The 14712-nt window shown below is 22.5% G+C and overlaps 3 protein-coding genes across 5 annotated transcripts; 2 read left to right on the forward strand and 1 right to left on the reverse strand.

Annotated features, from left to right (window-relative positions):
- Positions 1–1536: 1536 nt before the first annotated feature.
- On the forward strand, positions 1537–7212 carry LOC122853132 (serine/threonine-protein phosphatase 4 regulatory subunit 3). 3 transcript variants are annotated; one of them, XM_044153406.1, is made up of 4 exons: positions 1537–1607; positions 2451–3804; positions 3896–6103; positions 6198–7212. In XM_044153406.1, the coding sequence occupies exons 2-4, from the start codon at positions 3607–3609 to the stop codon at positions 6282–6284; spliced, it is 2493 nt and encodes an 830-aa protein (XP_044009341.1). In that variant the 5' UTR covers positions 1537–1607; positions 2451–3606; the 3' UTR covers positions 6285–7212. The 3 variants fall into 3 exon arrangements, with proteins under 3 accessions (XP_044009341.1, XP_044009343.1, XP_044009342.1); XM_044153408.1 differs by having other exon boundaries at positions 1560–1618; XM_044153407.1 differs by lacking the exon at positions 1537–1607 and adding an exon at positions 1746–1792.
- Positions 7213–7749: 537 nt separating this feature from the next.
- Positions 7750–11452, reverse strand: LOC122853133 (cilia- and flagella-associated protein 36). The gene is made up of 5 exons (XM_044153409.1): positions 10965–11452; positions 10710–10885; positions 10454–10641; positions 10067–10373; positions 7750–9998 (listed from the first exon to the last, which is right to left on the reverse strand). Exons 1-5 carry the CDS (start codon positions 11071–11073, stop codon positions 9735–9737), a joined length of 1044 nt encoding a protein of 347 aa, XP_044009344.1. The 5' UTR covers positions 11074–11452; the 3' UTR covers positions 7750–9734.
- Positions 11453–11990: 538 nt separating this feature from the next.
- LOC122853137 (retinol-binding protein pinta-like) lies at positions 11991–14303 on the forward strand. The gene is made up of 6 exons (XM_044153413.1): positions 11991–12098; positions 12639–12975; positions 13046–13205; positions 13318–13423; positions 13499–13868; positions 13942–14303. Exons 2-6 carry the CDS (start codon positions 12825–12827, stop codon positions 14010–14012), a joined length of 858 nt encoding a protein of 285 aa, XP_044009348.1. The 5' UTR covers positions 11991–12098; positions 12639–12824; the 3' UTR covers positions 14013–14303.
- The last annotated feature ends 409 nt before the right edge of the window (positions 14304–14712 follow it).

The following is a 14712-nucleotide window of genomic DNA, read 5'->3' on the forward strand; positions in this document are numbered from 1 at the left end:
TTTACAATGATTTTACAAGTATCAAAGAAGCCATGACGAGCCTTGATTGGAATTTGAATAGTTAGTTTAACAACTCTTGTATGAGCATAGTATTTTATGTTGGAGCATGATTATGTGTGGGAATGTGCCCACATGTGGGGCGTGTATATAAAAAAAGATATAAATAAAATTTAATAAAAAATAGTAAAGAGAATAATAGACATTTAGTTGATTAAGTATGAAAATTTTGTATTATGAATAGAAATGAGATGTATAAAAATGTAACAATAATTTTCAGGATGAATGAATAAAAATAAAGCACAGTAAATCATGTTGATAAAAAAAAAATATCAAGAAAAATAATTTTAGTCTTTTTTGTTTTTCAAGTTAGTGAATAAAAATATTTGCATTATTAGAAAGAGAGAAAGAGAGAGAGTTGAATAATAGCCATCTGGTGAAGAAGAAATTATGCATGCATGATATAATGTGATGATGTGCTTGGACTAGCTGATGTTACCTTTTATTTTGTTAATGTTTTCATTTTAGGATGTAGATATTTAATTGTTGATCAAGATGATCAACATGATGTCAATGATAATTATAAGCTGGTTATTATCAATAGCCTGGCTTTGAATTAGAAAAACTAGCTAACATTCTAACAATTAATCTGTAAATTAAATCATTCAATCATTCTCATTGAATTTATTGGATCATGTCAGACAGAGTGCTGCTGAGTACAAAAATCTATAAACAGAAAAATCAAAATAATAATCTTTAATTGTTTTTAGAATTTTTTTTAGAATTAAAATATAAATTTTTAATTATTTATAATAATTTACCTTGACTTTGTCAACATTTGCAACAATTTTTGCAATTTTTTCATAATTATTTTGATGTTTTTTTTCTCTCCTCGTATAAGTGAACTGCGAATCAACAATGAAATTAATTTATTAGATATAATTGATTAAACAAATTCAATTAATTATTATTAATAAAATACAAAAAGCATTTATTACTTACATTATTGTTTATTATTGTTTATTATTTACAAAAACAATTCATAATAATAATAAACAATAATAAAAGTGGTCGTTGTAAAAGTGACTTAATTAAGGTCCAAAAAAACTTGCTGTTTTTTGACGGTATTTTATCATTTGAAAGTATTTATTACCGTAACAAATCGAAATTTCAATAAACAATTAATAAAATACTATTAAAAATATAATTATCCTATTAAAATTAATATTCATCAACAAATAATCATCACCAATTAATAAAAAAATGAAAAAATCTCAAATAAATAGCTAAAATTTCTAAAATAAAAATAAAATATCCCCAGATTTTAATTAATAAAAAAATTTAAACAAATAATTCTTTAAAAAAATAATTAATTTACAAAATAAATAATAAATAAATATAATACAATAAAATTTAATAAATATAAAAAAATTTATTTATAAAATTTTAATGAAAAAAAAAAAAAAAAATATAATTGAAAAAAAAAAAATTCAAATATTGCCGCGTGTTTCCTTGATGCGTGGCTTGTAAACCCCGTAGCGCGTTGTTGTTAATCGAACATGGCGAAATGTAGTGTTGTGGCTGTTTGATGTCTACGTCAATTTTTAAGGGTAAATATTCGGTAAACATCTATAAAAATTGGGACAATGTTTGTAATTTATTTATTAACAATACATCATAATAAATACATTATTAAATTTATCTAGTTATTGTTTATTGTGATTCAAAGTGCATAATATATAAATGAACAAAAAAAAAAAAAATACGTTCATAAAAAAAAAGACATCCGAACGAGGTACAAATAAAGTTTTTTTTTTTTTTTTTTTTTTTTTAATCATCTTTCTTTTCTCCATGTAATAAAATTAATTTTTATTTTGTTCCATTTTTTTTTTTTGTTTTAATATTCGCGTGTGCGTGCCGCAATATTGTTTGTTATAAATAATATATTAATTTATACAAATAAATTAATACATATATATATATTTATTTATAATAAATATGTATGTGTGTGTGTGTACATAAATACCGATAAATACACCAATACAATCTCGTACACACAAATGTGCAAGTGAGACAAATTCACAAGCATTTTTTTTCTTTTTTTTTTCTACGATTTCTCCCTTGTGTATTAAATATATACTTAATAATTTTTTTAAACAATAAATAAATAAATATAAATTGTTAATTTAACATATTATTAAGCTAATTATGTTAATATTATTTTTTTATTTACGAATATAGTCAATTTATTTAATTATTGTTGTAAAAATTTCGACGGATGTTTTTGACTTATCGACGATCAACAAAATTTTTTCTCTCTTTCTTTCTCTCTCCCCTTCCCCATTTTTTGCTATATTAATATTATAATTATTAATTTTAATTATATAGTTAATTATTAATTATTATTGTTATTTAATTATTTATATTGTTTTATTTGTTTTTTTGTTTTAAAGAAATTGTATCCTGCGTTGACCATCAACCGTCTTTCATCTGTGTTTTACCACTGGCATCATTCATGAAAAATTATGCAATAAACACGAGGAAAAAAATAATAATATAAATAATCATAAACATCAAGGTGGATGTAAGATAAAATTAAATAAAAAGTGCGTCACTGAAGTCATAATAATAATAAAAAACACCAAACATCACGCTGTCGGCTGTGATTTTATTTAAATAATAAAACAAAAAAAAAAAAGAGATAATTGTGTTTGGATGAAAAAAAGAAAAGGGTTAGAAAGCGTGATTTTTTTTTAATTTTCAAAATTACCGGTTTATTATTATTGTAGTTTTTTTTTTTTTATTCGTTTGTATGTGAATTTACCGTTACATACACAATTTTATGAAACAAAAAAAAAAGAAGAAAAAAATATAACTTAAATAATTCTTTAAGCCATTTATTTAGAGTTTATTTTTTTTGTGAATTTATCGAAATAACGAAATAATATGCATATTAATTGTGTGTTTAATTGATTTTTTTTAGAGTAAAAAAAATATCAATTTTAAGTGGTGGACAATTGAAAATAAGGTGGTCTCGGTAGTGCGTGTAATTTTGTTTTATGTTAAAAAAAAAAAAAAAAAAACAAATTGCAATTATTGTGGTATTTTTTTTTAGTTAATCGTCATTATTGTTGAATATATATTTTTGAAACTGGACTAATGGATAATAAACCTTGAGGAAATATTATTTTGTGGATTTTTTTTTTTATAATACCGGTTGTAAAAATGCCATTCACGTAGTTGAAAAATAAACTATATTATCCTGACTTGGGATTAATAATTATTAACAACAAAAATCATCAAAAGAAAAAAGCAGAAATAAATAAAAAAACATAAAATGTTGTTTGCAACTTTGAGCAATAGTTAATACTTGTAAATATCTTTTTTTTTTTTTTTTTCTTTTATTTTATATTTATAATACAAATGGAATTTGAGATAAATACATTTGTCTATTCGCTGATATTTTGAGGTTATAATTCGTGCAGTTTTAAAATTATAAACATTAAAATTTAGGTAAACAAAAAAAAAAAAACCAGAAACAAGGTGCATCGAGAATAATATATAGCATATTTATTTCGAAATAATAAATAATTAAATAAATAAAAAAAAATGACAGACACAAGAAGAAGAGTAAAGCTTTATGCTTTAAATGCAGATAGACAATGGGATGATCGTGGTACTGGCCATGTGTCCTCGTCATATATTGACAGACTAAAAGGTATATCATTATTGGTGAGAGCTGAGAGTGATGGTTCTGTTTTACTTGAAAGTAAAATATTACCAGATACTGCATATCAAAAACAACAGGTAACAATAGATGAATAAATAAATTGAAATAAATGTAATGTAATGTTGATTGATTGATTGATTGGTTTATTGATTATTTATTTGTTTATAGGATACACTTATTGTATGGTCAGAGGGTGAAAATTTTGATCTTGCATTGAGTTTTCAAGAAAAAGCTGGTTGTGATGAAATATGGGAAAAAATATGTCAAGTACAAGGTAAAGATCCATCAGTTGAGGTAACACAAGATATTGTTGAAGAATCAGAGGATGAACGTTTTGATGATATGTCTGATACATCACCACCAGTTGAGCTACCACCATGTGAATTAAATCGTCTTGAAGATATTAATGAATTAATTGGTAATTGTCTAACAACACCAATGAGAAAAGAAAAATTATCAATAGCACTTGAAACAGATGGTTATATTAAAAAGCTATTATTATTATTTAATACATGTGAAGATTTAGAAAATATTGAGGGTCTTCATCATCTTTATGATATATTTAAAAATATATTTTTATTAAATAAAAATGCATTATTTGAAATAATGTTCAGTGAAGATGTTATATTTGATGTTGTTGGTTGTCTTGAATATGAGCCAACATTAACACAACCAAAACGACATCGTGAATATTTACGTCAATTAGCAAAATTTAAACAAGCAATTCCAATAACAAATAATGAATTATTGGCTAAAATACATCAAACTTATCGTGTACAATATATACAAGATGTTGTATTACCAACACCAAGTGTATTTGAAGATAATATGCTAAGTACATTGAATAGTTTTATATTTTTTAATAAAGTTGAAATTGTAACATTAATACAAGATGATGAAAGATTTTTAACTGAATTATTTCGTCAATTAATTGATGAAACAACATCAATTAATAAACGACGTGATTTAGTATTATTTCTTAAAGAATTTTGTAATTTTTCACAAAATTTACAACCACAAGGTAAAGAAACATTTTATCGTACATTAACATCACTTGGTATACTACCATCACTTGAAATAACATTAGCTATTAATGATTCACAAACTAAAACAGCAAGTATTGATATATTAACATATATTGTTGAATATTCACCAAGTGTTGTTAGAGATTATACACTACAACAAATTAATAATACTGAACAAGAACAAATGTTAATTAATGTTATTGTATCACAATTAATTAATGATAATGATTCTGAGCTTGGTGGTGCTGTACAACTTGCTGGTGTATTACGTTTATTACTTGATCCAGAAAATATGTTGGCATCTGTTAATAAATCTGAAAAAACTGATTTTCTCAATTATTTTTATAAACATAGTATTGTTAAATTAATTGAGCCATTATTAAATAATACAATTGGTGATAAACCAGTTAAAGAAGATTATCGAACAGTACAATTACTTGGTTTAATACTTGAATTATTATCATTTTGTGTTGAACATCATATGTATCAAATGAAAAATTGTATTTTAAACAAAGATTTATTAAGAAGAATATTAATATTAATGAAATCAACACATACATTTTTGGTATTATGTGCATTAAGATTTATGAGAAAAATTATTGCACTTAAAGATGAATTTTATAATCTTTATATTATAAAAGGTAATTTATTTACACCTGTATTTGATGCATTTTTACGTAATAATGGACGTTATAATTTATTAGATTCAGCAATACTTGAAATGTTTGAATTTATTAAATTAGAAGATATTAAATCTCTGTGTTCTCATGTTATTGAAAATTTTTCAAAAGAACTAGAAGCCATTGATTATGTACAAACATTTAAAGCACTTAAATTAAGGTATGAACAACATCAAGATAAACTTAAAGATCGTGATAGAGCTACACTTGAAAGTGTACCATCAATATTACGAAGTAGTAGATATCGTAGAGATCAAAGACAACTTGATGAAGATGAAGAAATGTGGTTTAATGAAGAAGAAGATTTTGATGAAGGTGAAGCTGTTGTTCCAGCTGCTGCAGCTGATATTGTACCACCAGCATCAGCTAAAAAACAACCAACTAGTCCAAATTCTGGAACAAATCCATTACCATCAGTTGAATCTAAAGCTCAACAACAACAACAACAACAACAAGTACAACAACAGTTGCAACAGCAACAACAACAACAACAGCAGCAACAACAACAACAAAGTCAAACTGTTTTGAATAATAATACGTCAAATAATACAATGCCAATACAATCATCACAAGTTAATAATACTATTCCCACTGATGTAATACTTGATAATGAATCAACAATCCCAACAGCTGTTATTGATGATAAAGCACCTACAACTATATTCAAAAAGGTATTTATTTGATCATTTATTTATTTACTTTTACATATTAATTTTACGTTCATTTATTAATTTGTTTCTTTTTTCTACTATTTATCTTATCAAGGGCTTGGTTGATTACGAGGGTGATTCAGACGAAGAAGAAGAAGATGCTGACCTCACTCCATCACTAAAAAGGCAGCGACTTACATAGTAAAAAAACAAAAAAATCATCTAATTTCCAAAACACCAAGTTATGTGTATTTATCAATTAATAACGTAAATTTTTTTTCTTAGGAAAAAAAAAAAAAAACAAATAAACACCAAGACTCATTCAAAAGTTAATCCAAAGTTCTTTTGATCTGTTTAAAATTTTAAATAATAATAAAAAACCTCTAGAATTTTTCTATAAATAAATGATAAAAATTTTCTTTTTTTTTTTCTGAATAAATAGAAAAGGAAAAAAAAAAAATTGGAAAAATTTAATTAAAATTTTAAATAAGAAATTTAGAAAAAAAGAACAGAATGAAGAAACAAGATGATGAAATTTGTTTTTCTTTATTTATTATTTTTATTATTGATATATTTTCTTTTATTTTTAATTATAAATAAATGTGAATTGTGTATGTGTGAATGATTGTGATAGACGTTTCAACACACTTGTATGTGCTAAAGAAAAAGAAAAAAAATAATTTGCACATTTTATGTATGAATTAAAGTGTTTCCAAGTTAATGAAGAAGAAGAAAAAATATTAAGAAAAGAGATAAAAGAGTGAGACGATAAACAAAAATTTAAAAAAGAAAAAAAAAAATTAAGGAAAGAGATGGTTAAGTGTATTTAAATGACAACCATGGTTTGTTGTATGTGAAATAAAAGGATGCATGTGAGACAGCAGCAACGTGGTTTAAATTAACAAAAACAACGACGACAAAAAATAATAAAAAATTAAAGAAACTTTGAACTTTCTTAAGGTAATAAAAAAAAAACATAATTATTTACTCATTATTGTAGGCCTGTGTTGTGTAAAGGTATAAAAAATTGAAGAAGAAAATGGAATACGTAATTGTCATCAGTTGGTTTTGATTTAAATAAAAAATTTTTAATAATTAAAAATTATACTTGAATAATTGTCTATTAAAAATAAAAAAGGAAAAAACAAAAACTCTAAAAAATAAACAGCGCATTTATAATAATTGTATAAATTTATATAAAATTATCTGTTTTATTTTTTTCAAATTTATCAAAGACTACCAGTCAATTATGAGTGACAAATAAAAAATAACTTTTTTTTTATAAAAATTTAAATAAATTATTATTATATCAGATAATAAAAAAAAAATTTTTCTTTTTTTTGTTTTCTATTTTTCTTATTTTATATATAAAAAATAAAAAACATTGTCAATTATTAATTGATAAAATTATGGTGGATTTATAACCAGTGAAAATATTTTATACTTAAATTTTTATAAAATATTATATAGAATTTTTTTTTATTTGTCATTCATTATTATTTTTATAAAATTCATTGATAAATTTTTTAGCATTTCAACTAAATATATAATGAAATAAATAAAATATATATTGTAAATTATAAACTAACAATTTACTATGTATATTTTTATTTTTTTCCTGGATTTTAAATTGTTTTTTTTTCTTCTTTTCGATTTTTCGATAACACGACCAACTCAAGACTACAAATGCGCTGTTTCTCTAGAAATTTTATATTACCTTGAAAAAAAAGCATAAAAACTTTCATGAATAAATAAAAAATTAAATACAAAATTCCAAATTAGTATTCAACTTTTTTATTATTCATAAAAACTATGACAATTTTCCCAAATTAGGCGAAGAAATAATTATTTTTTTTTTTTCTATTGACAATTTTTTAAATAATACTATCAATTCTGACGATTACATATTAAAAACAATAAAAAAAATGTACATAAAATTAAAATATAAAACAAAAATCAAGTTTATTAAATCCAAAAACCGAAAAAAAAAAACAAACCACAGTTGATAAATTAAATAAATAAAAAACAATTCGATAAATAACAAATTACAGTGATAAAAAAAATAAGAAAATAAATTAAAATGTTTTATATAAAAACACAAAGTTTTTATTTATTATAAAAATCTTACCTAAATGATAATTAAAAATGTGCTAATGTTTATTAAATGTATTTTAATGTATTTACGGTGAAAAAATTAAAATATAATTTGTCACAATTATACCATCTTGATTAAATAAATAATATCATAAATAAAATATATAAATTGACAAAAAATTATTACCGAAAAATACGTTAAAAAAAAAATGAAATGAAAATAGACAAATGGGGGGTAATTTAAATAATAAACAATATAACGTAAATTTATAAAAAGCGTTAATGTACACATAATAATCGATGATGATTTTTATTTTTGTAAATAATTATTATAAAGCCTTGCTGATGAAAAATGGTACTCATAAAAATAAAAAAATTTCAATAAATATTATCAGCTTTTGGCCTAGAAATAAATTGTTTAATATCAGTAAAAATAAAAAGTTTTTATGAATAAAAATAATAATTATTAATAAATAATTTCTCAAATATTTTGCAAATAAAAGAAAAAATAAAAATACTGTCACAATGACTGTGCTGAAACGTTGTATCAATTGAATATATTGATGAAGATAAATTAATAAATATAAACAAGAAAAAAAAAAAATTAATTATCAATATATGTTTTACTTGATATATATGTATAATACCGAAGATAAAGTAATTGGTAAATAAAATTGTACCTATTATTTTGTTCTTTAAAATAAAATAATAATAGTTCACAAAAACTTTTTTACAAATGATAAATATATAATACTTATGAAGAAAAAATAGAAAAAAAAAAATATTCGTGACCTCTGTAAACAAAGGAAAAAACAAGAAGATAATTAATCATATAAGTTTTAATAATTATTTGAGAATGTGTGTGAGTTCAAAGTGACGAGACAGGACCATAAAGTAAAGAAAAATAATAATAATATTAATAAGTAATAATTATAATTAAAATTTATTTAAAACAAAAATTATCTTGCATTTTATTTTTACGTAATTTATAAATATCAATGATAATTTGTTGATAAAATGAATCATGATTTAAGCAATCAAATTTGATATAAATTTTAAAATTTAATTAATATTTTTTTTCTTTTTTTTTGAATGATTGAATTATTATTTTATATCAATCATTTTAAATTCAGTTAATTTTGTAAATAATTGATGAAAATTATAAATAAAATTTTAAAAACAAAAAATAGTTATTAAAAAATTTCAATATAATATTGTGTTGTGAATTAAGAAAAATATTAAGTCAAAAAATTATAAAGAAAATAATTATTAATTAAAATATTATATTCATTTTTCACCAACAATCTTTATGGCAGCTCTACAAAAAAAAAAAAAAAGAAACAAAACGAAACAATTTGGTCAAATTGTAGAGAGTGATATGAATGCATGTTATATTATTATGAAAAAAAAAAAAAAAAAGTGTGTTGTAGAAGTGCGAAGAATATTTCATTAAAAATAAAATATAAATTTAGAATATTTATTATTATTTTTCTTGTAATTGTTAATGAAAAACAAAATATGGAAAATTGACCTTTTTTTTTTCTATTTTAAATTTGTATTATGAGGATCCAACAACTTCAGCTTTGAGACGAGCAGCAAGAGCTTTTCTAACTTGTAAAATTGATGATGAATTTTGTGATTTTTCAAGATCCTGTTTACCCATCATTGTTGCTTTAGCCATATTTTTAGCTGAACATGGACGTTCATTGATATTGTCAAGTCTTTGACTTCTTGCTTGTTTTTTTAATGCAACTAATTTATCTCTTCTTGCTTTAAGATAATTTTCACGTTTTTTAATATCTTCTTGATCTCCAATATTAGTCTAAGAATAATTAATAAAATTAAAATTAATAATTAAATTATATTTCGATAATGACAATTAACACTTGCCTTTTTTATTTCTTCAATTTTTTCATATGTAATTGGAGCAAGTGGTGCTGGCTTTTTAATTTTATTATTTATTGATGAAGAAGATTGAATAATTGATTCATCAGAATATTTTAATTCTGGTGATGAACTTCTTGATGAAGTTGTTGATACTGACACTCTCAATGCTTCAGCAAGAGCTGCTTTTTCATTTTCATATTTATTTGACAATCTTTCACGATCTTTTTCTAAATTTTTTTCAGTCTCATCTCTTTTTGGTTCATCATCTTCATTTTTTTCTTCTTCTTCATCTTCTTCTTGAATTTGTTTTCTACAAAAAAACATCAACAAAACATTAATATTAATTTTTAATAATTATTTAAACAAAATGTATTTATTATTTTTCCTTACTGAATTATTTCTTCCATTTTGAGCTCTCCATCAATTGAATCACTGGAAGATTTAAATAATGCTGGAGTTAAGCCAAATTTTTGTTCAATCATACTCAATGCTTGAAGTTGTAATTCAAGATTTTTTTGTATCATCATTCTTTTAAATACTTCATACTCATTTGCTGCCCAAATTTGCTCAAATAAACTCTAAAAAAAATTATAATAATTAAACTTTAATTAACAAGATTTAATTTAATAAAATATAATAATTTTACTTTTTGAAATTGCATTGGTAATTTTGTATTTTTATTAACAGCACATGCATGTTCAAATTGTTCTGGTGTTATTTCCATGTCTTCCATGTAACAACCAAGCAATAGATCAACTAAATTTTTATACTCTTGATAAGCTTCACGATATTCTTGGCTGTCTTCAGTCTCTGATTCAAATACTTGATAAACAAATAAAGCAATTTAATTAATTTCTAGATAATAATAATATAATCAAGCTGTAAATTTAATAATAATTACTCAATGATCTTTCTTCTATAAATGTCAACAGTGGTGATGACCAAATTGGACCCTGAAGAAAACCAATTAATGAATCAAATACCCAACAACTATCTTCACTCTCAGACATCCTGAAAATTGTTTTATATTTTTTCTTTAAACTCAATTTATTATCTATGATAAATCTATTGTTACTTGATTTTTCAAGTATATATTTTTTTTTTGATAATGCCAATGATATTGTACTTCAAAAAAATAACAAGGTGAATTATTTTTATTTTTTAAAGGACAGTGTAACTATGACTACACATTGTCACAACATTTCAGTATTTGTACTATTTTTTTTTTCCTATACTCTCCTTGTTGGTAGACCTCTTAAAATAATTGTCAATCGATTTTGTGTTATTTGATTCTTAGAAAATACATTATTCATTTTAGCAGTACATAGTCATAGATTATTAGCAAAAATTTTTTTTTATTCTCTAGAAAGAATCAACTGTAAAGAAATAAATAAAAATATATTTATTTAATTTTTTTAAAATTGTATTAAATATTTATTTCAAGTAGTTTGTTAATTATAATTTTAAAAAATTGTCTATTTTATTTTAATGATTTGCCTGGACAGCAGCAGCAGCAGCATGAATTAAAATCGACTGATGATGATTGATGTTGAATAACGACCACAATGATTGATCAGCATCTCCAAAAATCTTGGTCTTTAAATTGATCCAATAAAGTATTTGTCATGCCAAAAATAAGCAAAGGAATCTCCATTTTTTTTGCATACTAAAAAATTAATTAACAATTTTACAAGACTAATTTATATTTATTTATTTGAATAATTATATCACCAATTATCATACCTTTTGTAAAAACAATGTGTTGAAATTTAATATTTATAATTTAATTATTTTGACTCTTGTTTATTATGACGTGACAGCAGCCAGACAAAACAATAACAAATCGTGACAATAGACAATAATTCAAAACAACAACTTGTTCGCCATTTTAAATGAAAAAAAAAAAATAAATAAAAAAGTCTGTAATTATGTACTTGCTGTGATTAAAAATAAAATAAATAAAAATGAAACATTGGCGTTTATATTTTTATTTAATAAGAGGGGAGAAATGTTTTCTAATCTAAAAAAAGAGAATGTAAGTTTTAATTTTATTTATTATTATTATTTCAGTGTAGGGAGAGATTGGAGTTTGGAATGATTGGAGTTAATGACGATGTATCATAGCTATCACATGTTGCACCATATAATCAAGTGAAATATAGTTATATCAAGTAATGAAAAAACAGAGACAAAATGAAAACGAGACAGCTGATTGTGTATACATGTTGTTCATGATTATTTTTACAGCATCATTTTATTTATTGATCAACACTTGAAGCAAAGGAAAATATACAAATTAATATTCTTTGTTGCATTGCCAGGGTTACCAATGTTACCATTGTCTGGCTTATCAATAACTCGACTTTAGATTCTTCATATTAATTTTGCTTTCATTTATTATATTAGTTTTCTATTTTTTTTTTACTAAAGAGAAAGATAGAGATAAAGTTTCTCTACTTGTCTGTGTTGCTAGCTCATGTTGAGAGAGATTGACCAGTATTTTCTGTACCACAGGCTCATTCTCTTATCAAGAATGACTCCTAGTATTAATTATACATTTTTTTCTTGATAACAGTTAACTATCAATAAAAAAAAAACAACAACGTCAGCAAGTGAATCCACATTGTCTTCCTGTCAGTTAGATATTACATGTCATGATTGTACCACTACAATCAACTTGATATACTTTTTTTTTTTTGCTCTTTAACTATTCTCGTAAATTAAATTTATTATAAAAAGTAGCTAGACAAATAAATTAATAATGGAAGTTGTTGATAATGAATTTAAATTAACACAAAAACAAAAAGAATATGCGAGTTTTTATTTACACGAAAATGAACCTAGTGCAACTTTAAAAATACAAGAAATTCGTAAATGGATTGAAAGTGATGATGCATTATTTGCTAGAACAGGTAATAACAGATAGAAATAAAAATTTAAAATGATAGAAAAAATATAATATAATGAATTTTATTAATTTAGATGATTTTTCAATTGTAAGATTTTTAAGATCTTGTAAATTTGATGTTGAAAAAACTAAAATTAAATTACGTAATTATTATGGACAAAGAAGACAATCACCAGAATGGTATGCTGATAGAAATCCATTTTTATCTGATATGCAAGAAATGTTTAATCTTGGGTAACTAGTTTATTAAAATATAAACAATTATCACAATACACTTGACATTTAAACTTTTGTATAATTAATTTTTCATTATGATAAGATAATTAATTTATTGATTTAATTTTAGAGTATTTTTACCATTGAAAGAGCTTGATGAAGAAGGAAGAATGATAATTTTATTACGAACATCAGTTCATGATCCTCATAAACACACAATTGAAAATGTTGTCAAGGTAAAAGCAAAAATAAAGAAAAATATCTGGAGTAATTTATTTTGTTGATGGAAATAATACTTGATTTTATTTCAGGCTGGAATGATGATATTAGATATTGCAACAAGATCAAATGTATCAACGTCATTGCATGGTGTTATTGGAATTTTTGATATGACTGGTGTAACAATGTCACATGGTCTACAAATGACACCAAGTGTCATACAAAAATTAGTACATTCTTGGCAAGGTTGTTATCCACTGAGAATTCATTCATTGAATTTTATAAATGCACCAATTTATGTCAATGTTGTTTTAAATATATTTAAAAAATTTATGAGCAAAAAGTTACAGTCAAAAGTTTTTATTCATATGAAATCAAGTAAAAAATGGTCGAATAATTTGGCAATTGATTTATTGCCAATTGAGTATGGTGGAAATGGTGGTACTCTTCAAGAATTAATTGGTAAATATTTTACTTTTTATATTTAAAAAATTTTTATGAATATTGTTTGTTTATTTTTTTTTTTTATTTTTAGATTATTGGAAAAATATTGTGGAAGAAAATCATGATTGGTTTAAAGAAGACGAAAAATATCAATCAATTTGATTATTTATTTTTTGAACACATTTATTTTTTTTTTTTAATTTAATTTATTAAGTATTAATATTTTATGGGAATTTTTTCTTTTTTTTTTTTCTATAAATAATGGTTAAAAGACACGCACAATTCCTTCACCAAAATTATTTTTTTTTCATTTGTTTTTAGTTGTAAAATTTGTTTATTTTTGATTTTTTTAAATTCTTTATTTTTTTTTTTTTTATATTATATTATTATTACAATTTAAATATATATATATATACTTAAGTCATGGGCAAGTAGATTACACAATTAACCAACTATACACTAAATTTTAAAGTTAAAAAAAAAAAAAAACAATAGAACAATTTTAAAACAAAAATAACGCACTAAATAATTACAAAATTCTAGATTTTCATTAAGTAAATTTATAATTAAAATAGCTATTTTTATTAACTCATATTTGAGCAATTTTAAAATAAACAAATTATTAATGGTAATAAAAGAAATGCTGAGTTTTTTATTTTTTTTATTTTTGAATTAACTGGAAGTTTGTGAATATTAATTTAATGAAAAAATATATATTTATACTTTGTAATATTTTACTGTTAAAATATTATAACAAAACACGTTAAAATTGAATAAAAAATACAAATTTTTAATCAACAATTTTAACAATACGTTTGGGTTTTTTTTGGTCCCATTTAAATAAACTAAAATTTTATTAAAA

Source organism: Aphidius gifuensis, linkage group LG3 (genome assembly GCF_014905175.1).
Source record: "Aphidius gifuensis isolate YNYX2018 linkage group LG3, ASM1490517v1, whole genome shotgun sequence".
NCBI lineage: Eukaryota > Metazoa > Arthropoda > Insecta > Hymenoptera > Braconidae > Aphidius > Aphidius gifuensis.

Excerpts from the sequence above, each read along its gene's own strand:
- LOC122853133 (XM_044153409.1), bottom strand. The coding sequence starts at position 11,073 with ATGTCTGAGAGTGAAGATAGTTGTTGGGTATTTGATTCATTAATTGGT. Across the intron at positions 10,374-10,453 it reads AAAATGGAAGAAATAATTCA|AAAACAAATTCAAGAAGAAG; the intron begins GTAAGGAAAAAT and ends GTTTTTTTGTAG. Across the intron at positions 9,999-10,066 it reads AAATTGAAGAAATAAAAAAG|ACTAATATTGGAGATCAAGA; the intron begins GCAAGTGTTAAT and ends AATTATTCTTAG.
- LOC122853132 (XM_044153406.1), top strand. The coding sequence starts at position 3,607 with ATGACAGACACAAGAAGAAGAGTAAAGCTTTATGCTTTAAATGCAGAT. Across the intron at positions 3,805-3,895 it reads CTGCATATCAAAAACAACAG|GATACACTTATTGTATGGTC; the intron begins GTAACAATAGAT and ends ATTTGTTTATAG. Across the intron at positions 6,104-6,197 it reads CTACAACTATATTCAAAAAG|GGCTTGGTTGATTACGAGGG; the intron begins GTATTTATTTGA and ends TATCTTATCAAG.
- LOC122853137 (XM_044153413.1), top strand. The coding sequence starts at position 12,825 with ATGGAAGTTGTTGATAATGAATTTAAATTAACACAAAAACAAAAAGAA. Across the intron at positions 13,424-13,498 it reads CAATTGAAAATGTTGTCAAG|GCTGGAATGATGATATTAGA; the intron begins GTAAAAGCAAAA and ends ATTTTATTTCAG. Across the intron at positions 13,869-13,941 it reads TACTCTTCAAGAATTAATTG|ATTATTGGAAAAATATTGTG; the intron begins GTAAATATTTTA and ends TTTTATTTTTAG.